Raw genomic sequence first — 20,036 nt, 5'->3', positions numbered from 1 at the left:
CAAGTCAGCATCAGCAGTTTTGCAGGCAGTTGAGGTTGTCAACATGACAATCACCAGAAACAAACACACAAGCACATTTGTTTTGTTTGTTTGACTTTTGGTGAAGAGGGGAGGAGGATGAGGTACACAATTATTGGCTTGGAAATAAGCACTGACTGACTGTTCTGATATAAATCTGACATAACTGACCGACATAAATCATTATTTGTGATGATTGTATTTTATAATTAAGATCATGATTATCACTTATCGCTTGCATATAGACTGAGAGCTTATTCGCAGGAGACAAATTCCTTCTATGTCCAATCACAATTGGTAAATAAAGAATTCCTATTCTATTCTATTCTATTCTATTCTATTCTATTCTATTCTATTCTATTCTCCACTCACCACTCCACTCTCCTTTTCCTGTTCTTACTCCGATTCTTATTCTATTATCTTCAGCTATTGGTCAGAAGAGACAAACACTAAATGTTGGGCATTCCTTTGTTCCATACATGTCAATAGGATACCCCTTGATATTAGGTTATACAATTATTGATTGATAATATGAGCTATTATGTAATATAATTATATTTGTGACTAGGAAATGGATGCACAAAAAAAAAGTGGTAAACCAATCGATGCACTGTTTGTAAATTCATGAAGAAGGATGATATTTTTATGTTTTAGGTGGTATGTCTATGTTGTCTTGTTGCTAAAATAATAAAAAAAATTATATAAAAAAAAATAGGATACCCCTGTATGCTTTGAAAATGATTTGAACAAGATGGTTCATGCAAGGGTAAACACTGCACTTCTCCATTACTTATTAAAGCAGCCAGTCTTTTTAAAAGGTTCTCTGCCGGCCATTTTGGATGCTCCCCAAAAGTCAGATTTAATGAATAACACAAAGGTGCTCCATTCATGCTAATGCAAAGTCTGAAGCACTTTTCCAGAATCATTTCTGAAACATGCGCAACCTTAATAAATGTGTCTTTGCTCATAGTAGCCCAATAACCAAACAAAATCTGAAAACAATCAACATGCACTAATCAAGTTCAGGTCCATTTAAAATTGGGTATGCTCAGCGGTGTTGGAAGATGGCGGCACTTAATGATGCTTTAGAATGGCTAAATGTATAATTCATCAAAGTAGAGAAGTACTGAAAATTGCCGGTATGCTTCACAGTTTTCACAGGAAAACATGAATCTCAGCCAGTGCAACTACTTATAACACAGTGTGACAGGGGAAAGAAGGATCTGAGCTTGACTGTTTTCTTGCAGGCGTTTCATTACCCAAACTAGGTAACATCACCAGTGCCAGACCTGATGCAAGGGCAAGCACAGCACTTCTCTATTACTCATTAAAGTGGCCTGCCTTTTTAAAAGTTTCTCTGTCAGAAATTTTGGGTGCTCCTCAAAGCTCAGATTTAATAAATGGTACAAAGGTGTTCCATTCATATATGTGCAAAGTCTGAAGCACTTTTCTAGAATCATTTTCGAAACACAACTCTTTGGATCACAAAGACTGCCCTGGATGAAACTAGATTGTCTGCATTAGTCTGGTTAAAGAAAGTCCTGTTCTTTGATGGATCTGATGAAGTTTGAATCCTATTATTAAAGTCATCTGCTTTGCTTCCAGTTTTCAAGCTTGAATTTCCACTCTTGCTGCTATTTTGCTTGTTTCAGGATATGACTCTAATGCACTAAAGAGCAGGCAGCGCGGTCACCATTTTTATGTTGCTGAACAATGGTGCATAACAGCTTCCAGATGGGTCTCTATTCTGTAATCATCTTGTTTCGTTTATGGAGTTTGAAAGGAAGGCCCCTGCAGATAATACTGTCTCTATTTTTAACTCTTCTCTTATTTTGCTTCTCTCTTTTTTTCTTGGGTGCATCCATATGGAAAATCTATCCAGGAGGAAACAACAGCATACAGTAGTCCTTGTTTAGTGACCATTCACAGTCATGATAGTGATGAAAAAGTAATCTTGCAAGGAATTCTCACATTTACGACTTTTGCAGCTCTGCAAAGCAAAAGAAAATAGACATAAAATCATTAGTGCACTCATGATTCCATTTAGTGACTATTTCACTTAAAGACCAAATTGCTGGTTCTGACTGTGGTTGCTGTATGGGGACTGCCTGTAGTTGCACATATACACTTGGACTAGGAGATGTTAGGAGCCTTCCATCCAGAGGCACGCAGTGTTTACTATTAGTCACACAAGCAAATTGCTCCAGGTTGACTGAGTGGGACAAGTAGAAATCTCTTTGCTTGTTCTCTTAGGATGTTTACCTCACCAAGGAAAATAAAAATTGAACATCACTTGTGTTACTCAGAGATGAGCTTCTATGTAACCTTGGTAGAAGCCGAGGAGCACATACGTACATGTGCAAAAACAAAGTGTACCTCCACATCATCCTTATCAAGCCGGTGTTCTTCTTACCTTGGGAAGAATGATCCTATCTCAGGTGCATTGGGTATGTTTTGCACGCAGAAGCTTGCAAACCATTGCCATCTGTATAAAAAAATTTTAGAGAGCAAATTAAAGGAAATGACTTGACTGAGATCCCAGCAAACAACAGATGGGTCAACGTAGATAATATACTTGGCTAGATCGATAGAAATCAACTTCCTTTGTCTGGAGTCCAATTGATTCTCTTTTGCTGCCAGCAAAGACAAAACCCAGTAACAACAGCAAAACAAAGCTACCTGTTTCTCCATGAGCTCCTGATACCATTCATCCACCAGTGATATTCCTTAGATTTTGGATGATTAAATTTTACAGAATCTCCTCTCCACCATTTTTTATAAAGGGTGAAGGAAATGGAGAATAAGAAAGGTCCTTATTGTGGCTAAAAGCCACAGGAGATGATGGTTTGGGGGAGGGGAGGGGGGAGAGAGAATAATTGCAATAGGCAAAAAGCACTCAAACACCACCATCTTCCTTATTTTAGAGCAAATGGCTTCCAGTCCTACCCCAGGGTTCAATTTTCTTACTGGCTGGAGATATTTCGCTTCTACTGTATACTCTCCCTATCCCCATAATCATGGAAGCTGCTCCTTTCAGAGAGAAGCATTTCCTGGGGCTTTTAGATCACACATTCAAAATGTGCTCTTCAGCAGGAGTGTGGGGGGAGGAGAGAGAGAGAGAGAGAGAGAGAAAGGGAGAGGGAAAGAGAGGGAGGGATTGGAGGTTGCCCTTGTACAAGATCGAAGCCTATGACTCAAATCAGCCTCTGAAGATCTCTCTGTCATTGTCTCTGTACTTATTACCGGAATGGGTAGAGTCCATGAATACTTGTTATTGCTGAACAGCAAGGAGAAAGAAAAGGAAAAAAAAGGCCTGGTGCTTGCACATCCCTTGCAACCATTTCAACGGCTCAAATCAAGGTACGTTTGCACTAATCATTATGTCAAGAAGAAACTACCATACAGTCATATACACAGCAATGTATATCAGCTTAACAAGGAAATCTCTCTTCTGCTGAAAGACAGCGTCCTGTTGTTAGATAACAATTAGGGTGGGATCAAGACTGACAGCAGTGTAATAAAATGAGCTCTGTTGGAAAAGTCTGGCTTGCCTTGCCAAGCAGGCTATGCAGTTCCGAATTCTGAATGTATATCATAAATATTTATTCATTAAGGTCTCGTTTGGCAGGTAGTAATTATAATTCAACATACCAGAATGCAAAGAAAGAAAGAAAGAAAGAAAGAAAGAAAGAAAGAAAGAAAGAAAGAAAGAAAGAAAGAAAGAAAGAAAGAAAGAAAGACCCAAAACAGAGCCCTGTGATCAGCCACAACTGCTTTCTCCAGCCTGGTGGAGAAACACAGGTCCAGATTTGTTAAGGTTTCTCTGATAACTGGGAATCAGGGGAATTGTAACCCAATACATGTAGTCTTCGACTTACAAACAAATTGACCCCAAAGTTTTTTCATATATATACATATATATACATATACATACATACATACATACATACATACATTTATTTATTTTGCGGGTACTTACATGTATGGTATTCAGCTTTGTTCGGGTATTTTCCCACGTCATTGTAGTTGTGCTTTTAAAGTTGTAGCAACGTTTCAGCAGAATCTCATCTGCCATCATCAGGCTTCTGTATTGATACAGAATACAGAATACAGAATACAGCCCAAGACAGAAGCCTGATGATGGCAGATGAGATTCTGCTGAAACGTTGCTACAACTTTAAAAGCACAACTACAATGACGTGGAAAATACCGAACAAAGCTGAATATATATATATATATATATATATATATATATATATATATATATATACACACACACACACACACACACACACACACATATATTATTTATACATTTTCAATTAACATATATATGTGCTTTGTGAACAGTGTATTGTATGAGTTAGTTGCTTACATAATAAAGTTTTCCCATCTCTTAATTTCTACTTCTATTATCCAATCATTTATAAAACAAATCCCATATTTGAAAATATTCTACAATTTCCTTCTCTTTAATGTCAGTCTATCCATTTCTGCACAGTCTAATATTTTTTACTTACATCTTCTTCTCTCGGTGTTTCATTTTTCCAATACTGTGCAAATACAATTCTTGCTGCCTTTGAAACATGCAATATTAAGTATAAATTCCCTTTAAATTGAGGCCAAAATTTCTTATGCTAAGTGAAACATTTGTTAAGTGAGTTTGCCCCATTTTGTGACCTCTCTTGCCACACTTAAGTGAATCACGGTAACTGTTCAATTAGACAAACTGCTGTTAAATGAATCTGGCTTCCCCACTGACTTTGCTTGTCAGAAAGTCGCAAAAGGGGATCATGTGACCCCCATCCATCATAAATATGAGTCAGTTGTCAAGTGCCTGAATTTTGATCACATGACCATGGGGATGCCACATAGGTTACAAGTGTGAAAAACAATCACGTCATTTTTTAAATGTTATTATCACTATGAATGGCCACTAAATTGTTAAGTCGAGGACTACCTGCACATCTGCCCTATTTCAGTGTAATTTGGAGCAAGCACCAAGGAATCTACAGCATCCAGTATATGTCTACTTTATACTCAGAGTTGCAAAAATAAGATTCACTCACAGACCTAATTTTGTACTAATTGTGAAGATCATTCAACACCACACCATACTATCAACAGCAGGGGTGTCAAACTCAAGGTCCCAGGACTGGATCCTGCCCACAGGGTACTTAGATGTGGCCCATAGGGCCGCCTTGGAAATAGTGAAGGACTGGCCCACAATGCCTCTGCCAGCAGAAACGGAGCTCGGGAGGGCGTTTTCACTGGCAGAGGGTTGCAGGAGGCTGTCACAGCCGAAATGGAGCTTGGGAACGCATTTTCTCTGGCAGAGTATTCAAGCCAGCACAGGTGCTCCCGACATGAGTGACACTGAGCTGGCCACGCCAACTCTTCCCCGCCCCCAGAGATCAAACATAACCCTGATGCAGCCTTCAATGAAATCAAGTTTGACACCCCTGATCTACAGTAAGTGCAAACAGTACAAATCATCTTCTGATTATTCTTGGCTGCTTCCATCCCCCACCTTACTTTCTGAATTTGTACTATTAGAGGCAGTTGTTCTTGGATTCAAAATAGTTTGCCTCATCTCAGCAAATGTACATTTGTTTAATCAATAGGCCCTCCCTCTTATAAAATTCTATGAATTTAGATGATCAGGCAAAAAGCTGCATGCTACTTAGAACATACATCCAAGGGGAGTGGATAGAGCAGATGTTTCTCCAAACAGAAACGGCTAGCATGGCTGTGAACTTGGAGGAACTGGCACAGCTGGCAGAGCAAGTGGCAAAACATGCTTCTCTGGTTTGTGTTTTTTTCACACTAGAATGGGAAGGATTATGCAATCCAATGACCTCTGCCTGAACAATGAGGGGAGTTGTTCCTGCCTTCCAGCTAAAATACAGATACACAGGCCTAAAGGAAAGGAGAGGGGGAGAGTTAACCACAAAGTTATTGCTACCTAAGGAATCCACCCAGCTGCTGTATTTCAACCCAGTTCATTCGGTAAGGGAAAAAGTAACGACCAATCCTCGTCAGAGGAATGCCGTTTGCAAAGCAATAGGGAGAAAGGCTCCTTTTTCTTAGTCTTTGATGTATAGCATGGCCTGGCCTTCCTGATTCTGAGATTCAGTTCCCCTAAAACACATATTCTACACTTGCAAACACCAGTGGCAAAATCCAAAAATATGCATGGAAAAATCAGTTGATTGCAGAGGAAAAGGCCATTTTAATTGGTGAGGATAATAACATTTGAAAGCTGAGGGTTTCTTTAGAAGTTCAGGGAAAATAAATTAAGCAATTACTTTGATGGTGGTAGGATCAAGACTAAATTGCACTTAAACACAATCCTTACAGCAAGGTTGGTTGAATAAGTGAAATGACTTACTCACAACAGAGAAATGACTTCTGCAGCTTCTGAAACCTATCAGGTGCTATTAGCAATCAGGATGAGTATGTGAAGATGCTGGAAATAAGCTTATCACTTTTCATGCATACAATTCCTTAAATTATTTCAACCTCCTGGGCTCAGCATGGAGTCAAGTTGTGCCAATTCCACATGGGAGCTGAGGAGCAGGACACCCCCTCAGCGAACAGAAACTGCTCTCAACCGTCGATCCTTTTCCAGAACACTCTACAGCTAGTCCTTGACTTACGAGCACAATTGAGCCCAAAATTTCTGTTGATAAGAGAGACTGTTGATAAGCGAGTTTTCTCCATTTGGCAACCTTTCTTGCCATAGTTAAGTGAATCAGTGCAGCTGTTAAGTTAGTAATATGGTTAAGTGAAACTGGCTTCCCCATTGACTTCTTGTCACATGAAGTCACAGGACCCTGGGACACTGCAACCATCATGAGTCAGTTGCCAGGCATCCAAGTTTTTACCACACGTTCATGGGGATGCTGCTACAGTTGTGTGAAAAACAATTCCTGAGTCACTTTTTTTTACTAGCTTCAAACAATCATTAAACTAATGGCTGTAAATCAAGGATTATCTGTATTGGAGGGCCCACCACTGGCTTTGATAGGGTTATGTTTACTAAATTCTCCAGAGGTTTGACTCCACCTCCAGGGCAGAGTCACCTGAAGGTGATGCTCCTGACGGGACTATCCTGCCCTATCCTGCTTCTCTATCAAGTATGTCAAGGGTACTGCCTATCCCCACTTGAAGCAATAGGATTTATGTCCTGCCCCCCAAACTTAATCTGGACTTAATCCAGTGACAATTTTTACTGATCTGCCTGTCATCTTGTACTTCATCTGGAGATTTTGGAAATTTTGAGATGCATTCATTAATTCATGTAGCCACAATAAAGAGTTATGATTCAGTTAACATTCTGTAATGGCATTAGCTAAATCATAACCTTGTGATACTAAACATTCTTGCAGCTTGTCAGTCCACAATTGGCTCTCCACCACAGCTTAACAGGCTTTTAGGAAAATTGGCTCACTGCCCCATGGAGATCTGCTCATCAGTGCAATCCAGCCTTCTGAATTAATTTAAAGCTGCAATCCCACACATTCCCATTTACTATGGCAGAACTGCAGGGCACTATAGAGGCCTAACAACGGAGCAAAATATGGTTAGGTTGAGAGAAATGATTTTGGAGAGGGGGAAGAAAGGTAGGAATTTTTTTTAAAAAGCACCGTGAAAAATACAAAAATCTGATTGCAAAGGTCCAAGTCATATCCTGTGAAGACATGCGAGATATCTCATTTTTAAAAATCTCTATCACTTCCTCCCTTCCAGTGTGTTCCTGCCTTCTTTGATATCACAATGCTGAAAGTATACAGAATGTGCTTAGCCTTGCCAAAATAATGAGGTAGGCAGGCAGATATTCCTTTCTGCTACCTTCACCTTTACCCTGTAGGAATTCTTCCATATCAGAGTTAACCTCTGTGAGGTTGACCCTATATGGAGATATCGAAGAACCAATAAGCAGAAGAGCAACACAAGCAGAACCAAGTTAAGAGTGATTCGGTGGTGGAAGGTATGAGACTGACATTGCTCACATTTTAATCACAGTGTGTTGATCCTTGGGTAGGGCACAGACAGGCAGATAACTGAGCTGGCTCCTTTCTCTGAACAAACCTAGCTTGTGTGTTGCAACAAGCCCATTGCAACAAGCTAAGCAAAAGGCTGCAGAGGGGGTGGCCAATCAGCTTTCTCTTTTCCATTCTCTCCCTTTTTCTCCTAACATCTTTGATGCAAGAGGATCAAAAACTTGGGAATGATTTTGTAATCTAATGCAAGTATTGCCAAAATAGGTTTGGTATTTTTTTTCTTTTGCTAAAAGTGTTCCATATTTTAAAAGTTTCCCTTATCAGTTATTGAAATAGCAGTTCCAGAGATTTTCCTTTTGCTATTCTACCTCCCTTCCTTGTTGAAAATCCACTGTGAAGATTGCTGTATCCGGGTATTAGCTTTCTTTCTTTTTGCACAGGGATTGTGGGAAATTGCATGTTACCATCAGATGAACTGCAGAAAACTGAAGTTTCAATAACAGCTTATTTACTCTCATTTTCTCCTTCATCACAGACATTATAAATTTATATTTATATATGACATGCTTTCCTTTCCTTCAGTAGCTGGTAAGAATCTTTTATGGCCCTTTAAAATCAAGCAGTATAGAAATAACCATTTCCTCTGCAAACAGATTCTGTTAACTATCCAGCTATCTCCAGCCATCTTCTACAAAAATATCTGATATATCTGATTTCCTATGTAAAGTGGTCTATTACAGGGCCACAAAATAGACCTGTAAAATAGTTCAAGGATAAGTAGTAACTATAATGGCTTTTGAACTAAAGGTATTTTCTGAAAGGGCCTCCAAGTCCTAATCCAGTCTTCTGTTCATTATATTTATATTTGCTTTTGTAAAGTATCCAAACATTATCTGGTATCTTTTCATTCTGCTTCTGACAAGCGAGAGAAAATTAAGCAGGTATATTGGTCTATCAAATCTAACATATGTGACCAAAGTGAAGCAGAGAAGTCTCTCAAATCCTAAACTTCCCCCACAAAAGTATGATAGTCCTTGACTTACGACAACTGAGTCCAAAATTTAAGCTGCTTAGGGACACAGTTGTTAAGTAAATTTTTATGACTTTCTCATCACAGTTAAGTGAATCACTGCAGTTAAGTTAGTGATACGGTTGTTAATGTAAATCTGGCTTCCCCATTGACTTTGCTTGTCAGGTGGTCCCAAAAAGGTAACCACATGATCCTAGGACACTGTAACTGTCATGAATACTTGTCAATGTCAATTGTCTGAATTTTGATCATGTGACCAAATGGTCATAAGTCACTTTTTTCAGTGCCACTGTAATTTTGAATAGTCACTAAATGAATGGATGTTACCTGTACATCTAATTAGTGGACCTGATTATTACCGAGCCCCCTCCCAGGAAATGAAGACAAAGGGAGGAGTTCTCACCCCTTGATCTGTAATACACGACTTCCTGAGGGAAGGGGGAAACCCTTATAAACGTTTATGCTTCAGGAAAAGTAGGATTAGCTCACTTGCTACAGTAATCATTTCACACCTGGCGAACATTTTAGCAGCCTGCAAAGGCCTCTTGTTGCACTTTACTAATAATACGAAATCCAATACCAGCCAAGATTTCTCAAGAAGCAAGGCGGCTGTGGATAATGCAGCTTTATTTCCTGAACGGGGAACCTAAGATTTAACATTTTGTTTTTATCTTTTGCACCCCAGCATATCCGTTCTCGGCTATCTGAGCTTGTGCTTAGCTGGATGCTGAATCTCTTAAACCCGTACTTCTTCGACGTTTAGCCCCATTGTAACAGCATGGCGATAGTTCCGAGTAAAGCGTGCGCAGAATCTTTCCCTTCCTGGGTAGGATAAAATCCGATCAGCGTCGAGCGGGGCAACGGAAGAGAAAGCACCTTAATCCAGGGCATGGGTGATTCTTGTCCTTAGAATGCATTTCCTCCAACCCTCTTTTATCACCGATCAAAGTCCGGCGATCCACCAGCCGAAACCATTCCGCCTCGCCCGCCGTCCTTGGGTGGGAGGGGCAGTAGAGGTGTGCATAGTCCCCGAGCTCGAAAGGGCGGATCTCCGAGACAGCGGCCAACCATCTCCAAATATAGGCATAGAAAGGGCGCCTTTGTTTTTCCCTCCCCGCGCGCGCCGGGTCACCTGGGCGCCGCTCTGTGGAACCCACACCCACGGGGTTTCCGTGCGCGGCGGCTCTAGCCCGGCCCTGCTCTGCCCGAAACGAATGACGCGGATGCCTCGACGGAGGGAGGGAGGCGGCCCGCGCTGACGAACAGATTCCGACAAACGGTGCAAAGAGGCGACGTTTTGCTTCGGGCGAGGGATGATTGTGTAGCGAAGGTTGGGAAAGGGGAGAGGCAGGAAACGTTTTCATTCATTCCGATCGCAGGAAGCGAAAGGCCTTCGTTGGCCCGGCTTTTGGCACGTGCGAAGAATTTTCTGACGGATCGAGGATCAAAACCGAGAGCAGAGAAGAGGGGGCCTTGCCTGCTAACTCGAGCCTTTTGAAAACCGCTGATGGGGACGGGGAGCTCGAAAGAGGGGGAAACGCACGTCAAAGCGGACGGCGTTGAGTGAAATGAACCCTTGATTTGCAATTAACGGGGAAGGCAGCTGGCTACGATTAAATTCACAGCCAAGTACCTGCATAAAAGCGGCCCTGAAACGTTTACGCCTTTCAAAAGAAACTCGCATCCTGGTAGCCAGCATCGCCTCGCCCTGCCGTGTGTCATGTGTTCAAGGCAGGAAAGTGCCCCCCATCTTCGTCAGCATGTTTGCGCTGCACCCAGCCCCCCCCCTTTCAAACCCAGCCTTCCGCGGCGAGCGGTCTCCGCTGCTAATCTCTCCTTCCCCCTCCCTACTTTGCTGCATTTGAGTGATGTGACGGAGATCTATGAATCTCGTATCGCTCCCAGTATCACTTCTAAGGTTTGTCGGTCTTGGCGAGAGCCGATCGCCTTTATCCCGTCGCCCTGCCTGGGCTCTGTCGAAAACCAGCAGCCTTCTCAAAAGGCACCATCCGGGGAGCAGCGATGCTTAGCAAGCGGGGTGCATGCAACCTAACGCTGACCGCTGCCGGGGCTGCTGCTGCTGCTGCTGCAGATGCATGCCCTGGCTAACCCTGGTTCTGCCCCCGCAACCCCACCCCGATGCCTTTTGGGTGGGGCACAGACATGGCGAACGGGAACCATTTCTCTTGGTTGGCAGCAGCTCCGAGGGACGCGGCAGCGATGTGTCTCAGGAGCGCAATCTTGGCTCCTCCAGAGGAGACACGCCCTCTCTTTCAGCACAAAAGAATCCGAGAGGAATGCAAATGACCGGAGGGGAAACCTTGTGCTTTCTAGACGGCTGTTGCAGGAAATAACCGGGTCTTCCGCTCTCAAGCTTGGAGCCCCTTAACGTGCCTGGCTTATTAAATCGGAGCAGCTTTGAGAGCTGGGTTCCCGACTAGCCTTAGGCCTTTTTCTGGAGGGTTCAAAGGTGTGTTTTGACAAGCCAGTGTGGGCTACCTTTTTGCCTTCCTATAGTATAATTGTTTGACTGACCATCTGCCAAAGCATCAATTGTTGTAAAGCATAACTGGAGAAAGGAAAGGCCAAAATGGAGGAGAGAAACAGGTGAAATTTTGATGAGAGGTATGAAAAAAGAGTCTCAATACACTTTGGAACAGAGATGCCGCATTGGATTTGTGAATAATTCATTTAAACGGCCAGAAAATATTAAAAATAAACAGGCCAACAGTCAGTTGGTGCCTCATCTGAACTTCACTCATAAAGATATAATGCTACCCACAAACAAATCCCTTGCAGGATTCTTAAATTCTTTGGTCTCTTTCAAAACTGTTAGTGATATAACTCTTCCCCTCTGAAGATAGTTCCATAAATGTCATAGAAATGTCAGCAAAACCACACAAAATGCCACTTAAGTGGAAGTTTTGCAGATTCTCAAGAATTCAGAGCATTTTTCCCCTCTTACCTTTAAAAGCACGTGACTATCCAATTCCTTAAACATTCAATTTCTAATTTGAATAATTCAAATGCTGTATTAAGGAGTAAGGAATGACTGAATGAACCTGAGCTGAATGGTGGTGTTTCTAGTTTAGCATTCTCTCCAGGGCTCCTGGAATTGATATATCCTGGACAATAAACCCGTATAAGGAAACAAACCTAAATACAAGCATGTTGGCTCTACTGGGTGGAGCCAAGTTGCTTTAACTAGTGATCAGCAATAATGGGGATTTCTCCATCTCTTCATATATTTCAGTTCAATTCAATTCTTAACTTTTTGAAATCTTGTGAATATACATTAGGAATTGAAGAATAGAAACCAACACAATTATTACAGTATTTCCTCCTTGTGATGAATCTGATTTCTATGATTCAGTGATTGGTTTTATTTGGAGGGGAGGGGAGAATGTTGGAATTCAGCTATCACTTGAATTGGTAAAGACCTTTCCAATTTAGGAAAACTAAGTAAGTTATGATTTTTATGGGAAGGACAACCTTAGTCATCTGTTTATAGGTGAGGTCTAGGTTATTTTTCTAGGTGTGTACATAGAACAGGGATGGGCAGAGACTACTGGTTTTACCTATGTTTGGCAGGTTACGTTTGCAAGCAACACTGCAGCTTATGTGGGTTAGAAAAAGCATTTTGTCTCCAGTGCATTATGGCCGATTCTCAGTTAAGTAGTATGGATAAAAGAAAACAAATAATTGGAAAGTTTTTAATAGTGTATCTTTCTCACCTCACATATACATTTTCTTTCACACAGATGAAACGATGGTGAAGTATATTCATTTCTAAAGCTTTGACAGTATTAGGCAGAATTCAGCAGGACAAAATACATTGATAATGTAAAAATTCTAAATTCTGAAGTCATAGCCAAGGGAACAGCAATGCTTTTCTTTGGCAGACTATCCACTTACTAATATGTCATGTAAATAGAGTATGTATAGGATCACAAGAACCTCTTGTTCATTATGATTGTGTCTTCTAAGCTACCTTGAATTTGCTTTATGTCAATATTTTAAAATAATTAAGTGTGCTTCCTGAAAAGATAGCTCCAAAGACATTGGATTTTGTTTGAATTTGAACAATAAATTCTGTAATTACATCTACAGCCTTTTATTTAATCCTTCGAAACAAAGATGAAAACTTGTTTTTTGTGTTGTTCAGATCCTCCAGTGTTATGAACCAAAGTTTGCTTACTTTTTTTTTATACATATATTTATTCATTGTTCCTCCTACAATCATATCTTTAAACAGTTTATAATTAAGTAAAAAAAATGTTAATATCTTTAAATAGTTTGGGGAAAAGAATATTCAAATTGATCTAGGGAAGACCTAGGTAAAGAGATAGTAAGTACTCCAACTGTTATCTAAAAGATGTAATAGTAGGTACCTCATAATTTGAGGGGAAAAAGCATTCCAGAATGCAGGCAACACAATAGGGAAAACCCACCCATGAAAACCCACTGCGTAATGTGGTCTGCCAATCTTACACAGAGGACACAACCAGCTTTTAATATACCTAAAGATACTTAAACATTGGCCTTACTTGCATATGGCATAAACCATGATTCTTGGGTAAAATATCCTCTATATCTAATTTACAGGACTAAACTCTTAAATGTTGGATATTAACCATTTATGTCATGCACAATCTTTTCCCATTTTTTCACCACCTGGCAGATACAAGTTTCCTGTTTTGCTTTGTAATCACTTTAGGGTCTTATCTATTCAGTATATGTTATTATTTCTTTTGCCTGGAGAAAATAATTTCTTTGGCATCTTTGTGTTCCTTGAAGGTTCCTCTCCTATATTTCCTAAATAATTAAAACATTCTGAATATTAGCACATAACTGTTTGTTTGAACAGAAAAAAACACTCTGCTGTGACCATAGGTACAAGAATCTTGCTGCCCTCATTCATGTAAGTCATCTAGTAAGGCAGTCTTCCCCAACTTGATGATCAAGATTTAAGCTAGAGTTTCTATCATCTCCAATAGCATGGTGTTTGACTGTATCACTGAGAGATCATGGGAATTATAATCCAGTACAAATGGAGGACCCCACATTATGGAAAACAGTAAAATGGGTCATTCACTAGTGTGAATGCAGTGTGTGAAGTATTGTACCTCAAATTTGGCAATAGGTGGACCAAGGAGGCCATTTCAACCAATGAAGCAGCAGCTTTTTTTTAACACAGGAGTGGGCCCAGAGAAAAATGGCATTGCATAAAAAAAGGACAAAGGTCTTGTCCTTGATGGTTGTGAAACAAATGCAGTGGCAGTTATTTTTTTGGCATTTAGAGGACTTAATAGTAATTTTTCTACTGATAGTTCCTTGGCTAGATTAAAAATCTCCCTGCTTTGAGTCTCAGGCATTGAACTGCTCCACTAAAAGCAAGCTACAAAACCAACTGCCACATGAGTACTTACTTCTCCTTCATGATAGCCCAAAACTATATTCCAAAAGCATTCACCTCAAATTAAGATTCATGTGTGATCTTGGTTCCCCTGCAGATACCCTGCATTTGTGTGTTTTTCCGTGCGTTTAATATATCTGCTGGCACTGCAGTTCCCTCATTGTGTGTGGCCAGTAGCCAGGCCACAGGAAGCCTCAGGACCCCAAATGCAATAATATAGATAGGCGTTTGGCAAACAGGTACACTCCAGATGTTTTATACGCCCATCACCTCCAGAAAGCGGGGTCGGGGCAAAGGATAGTGGGAAATCAAACTAGAAACATCTGGGGGGACACCACGCTACCTACCCCTGAAGTACTGAATCTCCGGGTACCCCAATATACCCCCCTTAACAAGCTCGAGAATGATTCAGTGACTCCTGAACGTCTGTTTCCATCCTAGGCACAAAGCTGACTTTCTCTATTGGGGTGCCCCTGCCCCGAACCCCTTTGGCGCCGCCTTCCTCACCTGCAAATGGAGCCCAACAAGGGGCTGCGGCGATGGAGGGTCTCCCGCAAAGGGGAGCGCCCCTCCCCCCCCCCACTCTTCCCGCGGCTCATCCAGATTCCGGGGTTCAGAGAGGCGTTGCCAAACCGCCTTCGTCTGCCCCACGTGGCCCGGGCCCCACCAGCCAATGGGAACTCGCACTTCTGAAAGATCTCCATATATGGCGATGTTCTCAGCCGGCGCGAGGGGGCCGGCTCCCCCTGGGTATAAAAGGGGCGGGCTGGCGTTGGAACGGTCTCACTCAGCCGGCGGCAGCGGATCTAGCAGCAGTAGGCAGCAGCTCGACTCTTTATTTTTTTTCCCTTCTGAAACTTCCTGCCGTTTTAACAGGTAGGTGTGATCATCTAGCTGCCATCCCCGGGGACCTTCGGCGTCGGACTTGCTTTTTTCCAAACTTTTAAATCGCTGGGGAGGAAGGAAGCGCAATTTATTGATTAAAAAACGACCTTGGATATAGATCGGGTTGCCGTGGCGGAGAGCCGTTAAAAGGTTCCGCGAGCCGTTTTCTTGAGGGGTGGGGTGGGGGAAGGAGGAGGAGGAGGCGGCGGCAGAAACGTTCTTTGGGGGGACTCGGCGCGAGCAACCGGTTCGTGGGCGTAACGGTTCCCTGAATGGGGTGAGCGGGAGGGGGCGGAGTTGTTTGCCTGGTAACAGCCGCTCCGATGCGGTTGGCTGGTTTTGCTCGTTGACGTCATCAGGCGGGAAGTGAGGGTGGGGAGGGGGAAAAAACCTATTCTGCAAAGAATAACGTGGGGCGAGAGAAGCAAGGTCGGTAGTTTTTCGAGGGAGGACTTGTGAGGGAAAACAATGCTAGGAAAAATGAGGCGTCTTCATTAGGGAGATCAAAGAACGGCGGTGGTAGGTGGTTTTGGGAAGGCGGGGTTAGGGTTTGAATGGCGTTCCTGAAGAAGCTGGGCGTCTTGGTCAGCATTAAATTGCGCACGCCAGGCGGATAAATTTCCATACCTGTAGGAAGCAATGCACGACAAGTTTTTTAAATATTTTCTTTTTAATTTGGCAGAAGATAGGATAACGTGAAATTGTGGATGGTCTTGATTAAGGTGTAAGCTAGGATTTGGGTTTTGCGGGAGCCATGTCAGCGCTGAAGGTGGCTTGTCTTTCAGGTATAGGATGCCCTGATGGCATATTTGGTGGAATCCTAAGTAGGGAGCAATGGTATAATGGAAGCTTTTCACAGTATGGAGTAAATTTAGGGAAGGGGAAAGAGGGGCAGCCTTTTGTGTGGGAGCAGAAAGCTGCCTCAGTATATGCACTGGATTGGTATTGGGGAATACTTAATTCAAAACTTTGGAAGAGTTCTTCTGTAGTAGATTAAAACAGCCTTCTGCCTGCTGAAAAAACACTTCCCATTGAAAGCCTGTATGATACAAATAGATAAGCATAGGGGGGACTGTGGTGCTTTTTGGTGTGGCCTTGCTCAGCAGAGGGAGTTGGGACTTGCTGATTCTGCAGTGCAAGTTAAATGAAGTAAAGTGTTACACCATGGTGAAACTCGTAAGTGGGTGGGGTTCCAGACACAAAGGCATTCAGAGCAGCCTCTAGTGGTAAAAAAGAGGTAGTGTCAGATATAAGCACTGATGATGTAAGATTGTTGCTGCAGGGATGGAACAAATCAGGGTTGCTAAACATTTTTTTTTTTATTGAAAGCAGATCTGCAAAATGGAAGAAGAAATTGCAGCACTTGTCATTGACAATGGTTCTGGAATGTGCAAAGCAGGCTTTGCTGGAGATGATGCTCCTCGGGCTGTGTTTCCTTCAATTGTTGGGCGCCCTCGCCACCAGGTAAGATACCAAAATAATGAAGATATTATGTTTATTGAAAGCTGGAGCTTGCCTTCTCTTCATAATGTGCTAATTTGTCTCCTTTTTTCAGGGTGTCATGGTTGGTATGGGACAGAAAGACAGTTATGTGGGAGATGAGGCCCAAAGCAAGAGAGGCATCCTGACCCTGAAGTATCCTATTGAACATGGAATTGTCACCAACTGGGATGATATGGAGAAAATTTGGCATCATACTTTCTACAATGAGCTTCGTGTTGCCCCTGAAGAACACCCTGTACTGCTTACAGAAGCTCCTTTGAACCCTAAGGCCAACAGAGAGAAAATGACACAGGTACAGCATTGGTGCATCTTTTGCATGTATGATTTCCATCCATTCCATCGTTTCTTTCAGATTACAACTTCTCTTTTTTGGTTATTTTCAGGGTTCTGTACTCTTCTGGCATTTCCTTCCTTCAAGTCTCTCAGGTTTCAGTTGTATTTCTGCTTGCTTTCTTTTGGTTTTTCCTCACATCAAATACTTTGCATGTCAGCATGGGTGTGCATTAGTGAGCAAAACTTCATTATTTAATAATTGCTTTCTTTTGTTTTAGATCATGTTTGAGACATTCAACACTCCAGCCATGTATGTGGCCATCCAGGCTGTATTGTCCCTGTATGCTTCTGGTCGTACCACTGGTATTGTAATGGACTCTGGTGATGGTGTCACACACACTGTGCCCATCTATGAGGGCTATGCTCTCCCTCATGCCATCTTGCGACTTGATTTGGCTGGCCGTGACCTCACAGACTACCTCATGAAGATTCTGACAGAAAGAGGCTACAGCTTTACCACCACAGCTGAAAGGGAAATTGTGCGTGACATCAAGGAGAAGTTATGTTATGTTGCCTTGGACTTCGAGCAGGAGATGGCTACTGCTGCTTCCTCTTCCTCCTTGGAAAAGAGCTATGAATTGCCTGATGGCCAGGTGATCACAATTGGAAATGAGAGATTTAGGTGTCCTGAAGCCCTTTTCCAGCCTTCTTTCTTAGGTAAGCTAATAGAAACAATCTCCAAAAGAAATGTATGGTTAATCACTAGAATAAATGAACAAATTGAGTTAAAAGTGGTACAAGTGCAATCATGGGTGTTTTCTTCTAGGTATGGAGTCCTGTGGCATTCATGAGACCACTTTCAATTCTATCATGAAGTGTGATGTGGATATCAGAAAGGACCTATATGCCAACACAGTATTGTCTGGTGGTACCACAATGTATCCTGGAATTGCAGACAGAATGCAGAAGGAGATCACAGCACTGGCTCCCAGCACAATGAAGATCAAGGTGAGGTTAACAACTATTGTAATGGCTAGGGCGGGTTCTTGGTGATATTTTTTTCTAAAACTTAACAGCTTTTTTTAAAAAAAAATAAAGGCAGAAAACTGGTGAAATTCCCTTTTAACTCATCTATCTTCTATTCCAGATTATTGCTCCTCCTGAGCGCAAATACTCTGTCTGGATTGGTGGATCCATTCTTGCGTCCCTCTCTACCTTCCAGCAGATGTGGATCAGCAAGCAAGAATATGATGAATCTGGCCCATCTATTGTTCACCGTAAATGCTTCTAAAAGGACTATGGCAAATGTGCAGTTTTTACTGCATTTAAGTTTTTTCACCAGTATAAATTTGCCTGGGCAAATATATACACCTCATGCTAGCCTCATGAAACTGGAATAAGCCTTCTCTTCAAACATTTGTCATTGGGAAGTTGTCTCCAATAACCTTGTTGAGGATAGCTTCCTGTTGCTGATAAGACCCTGAACTAAAGTTCCCTTTGTACATAGCAGTATAACTACCCTATACACATCTGGCCTAGGACACAGTACAGATAGTTTTGACGAACATAAGGTTTAACTGTCTGGGATAGTAGTCTCAGTGTAACCAGTTATGTTGCAATGGAGTCTGAGCCTAGATTTGTACAGGGTAGCAAAAGACCAGACTTCACTACACAAAGCGCTAAGAATTCCAGGTCTATTGCTGAGGCTGGCAAGAGCTTGTGAAAAGGATGGCCATTTTTGTCTTGCCACTGTTCCTAACAGGATTGGAAGTGTATTGTGTCCAAGCCTTATGAACCTGTTTTTCTTTCTTTGCCCACCTTTGTCCCACTGGGCAAAACATTGTTCAACTTGAGTTGCTCCAATGTTGGCATTGACACCTGTAAATTTAATCATCAGGTTTAATTTATGTAAGATATTTGTACGTTGCCTTAATGTTGTCATATGACAGTAGAAAACCAAAATTTGTAAGTCATCCTGAAGTTGAGAATTGTAATGCCCAACACTTCATTGTGAAAGGAAAATAAAAGCGCTGCAGTAAATGAAAATGTGTGCATTGTCTTCAGGGAGATTATTTACTATACTTGTTTTCACTTAATTTGGTAAATTGCATGCAATGCTTCTGGTATTTGGTAAGTCACAAAATTTGCAACTAGCAATGTATCCATCACTGCTGCAATTAAATTTTGTTCCCATTGCCTTTCCAGCATTACTTAAATACCACGAATCTATCTGAAATATACTAGTGTATGGAGAACATGAAATGTAGGCAAAATAACAAAAAAGGGTGTTTAGTATATAAGGTGCTATCCCTCAAGCCTTGCAAAACATTTCAGATAATTCATTAAATTGACTGGAAAGATTTTGAAAAGTCAGGCTAATGTTTGATGGCTTCTACCATTAGGACTCATGATCACTTTTTTGCAAAAAGTTTTTTGTTTATTCACGATATCCTTTCAGTGCTAAGGTGAATGAAGAGTTTCATCCATAAAAAGTTGGATTACTTGGAGAAGCTCCATGCTATTAAATGCTTCACTGATCAAAGAAGTTGATACAGACTTCCAGAACGTAGATAACTGATTTCATTCATGTTTTCTCAGATGATTAGTTCCCTAATTGTAACTACATTTTTCAGAGGCCAGATGTATCAATTGGATTAGGGTAAGAATTATTCTGGACAATAGAATATTGTGTGAAACTTAAATAGCTAAAAGTAAATTAGCTTTATTGGAGTCACCTGCAACATAAGTGCCAGATCATTGGCTTCACAACAGTTCAATTTCAAAACTTTTTGTCTTAAAATAGTTATGTAAATAAGTAACATCTATTGGATTTTGTAGATCCCCAATGACCTAAAGCTAAATTTACAGGATATGTAATTCCAGCTTTGAGAAATTAGCTCCATAT

General features: G+C 41.5%; 1 protein-coding gene and 1 long non-coding RNA gene across 3 annotated transcripts; one reads left to right on the top strand and one right to left on the bottom strand.

Annotated features, from left to right (window-relative positions):
* Positions 1-743: 743 nt before the first annotated feature.
* LOC113437015 (uncharacterized) lies at positions 744-15,110 on the bottom strand. The gene is made up of 3 exons (XR_003374163.2): positions 14,978-15,110; positions 2,432-2,503; positions 744-2,008 (listed from the first exon to the last, which is right to left on the bottom strand). It is a non-coding gene; the product is annotated as an uncharacterized LOC113437015 (long non-coding RNA).
* A 142-nt stretch (positions 15,111-15,252) lies between these two features.
* On the top strand, positions 15,253-19,177 carry ACTG1 (actin gamma 1). Of its 2 annotated transcripts, none has more exons than XM_026701758.2 (6): positions 15,253-15,346; positions 16,688-16,819; positions 16,911-17,150; positions 17,410-17,848; positions 17,958-18,139; positions 18,279-19,177. In XM_026701758.2, the coding sequence occupies exons 2-6, from the start codon at positions 16,697-16,699 to the stop codon at positions 18,420-18,422; spliced, it is 1,128 nt and encodes a 375-aa protein (XP_026557543.1). In that variant the 5' UTR covers positions 15,253-15,346; positions 16,688-16,696; the 3' UTR covers positions 18,423-19,177. The 2 variants fall into 2 exon arrangements, with proteins under 2 accessions (XP_026557543.1, XP_087781120.1); XM_087924994.1 differs by having other exon boundaries at positions 16,685-16,819.
* The last annotated feature ends 859 nt before the right edge of the window (positions 19,178-20,036 follow it).

Source organism: Pseudonaja textilis, chromosome 2 (assembly GCF_049901715.1).
Source record: "Pseudonaja textilis isolate UNSWEBS1 chromosome 2, rPseTex1.2, whole genome shotgun sequence".
Lineage (NCBI taxonomy): Eukaryota > Metazoa > Chordata > Lepidosauria > Squamata > Elapidae > Pseudonaja > Pseudonaja textilis.
The sequence above is the reverse complement of the archived record's forward strand: the minus strand, read 5'-3'. Positions and strand labels throughout refer to the sequence as shown.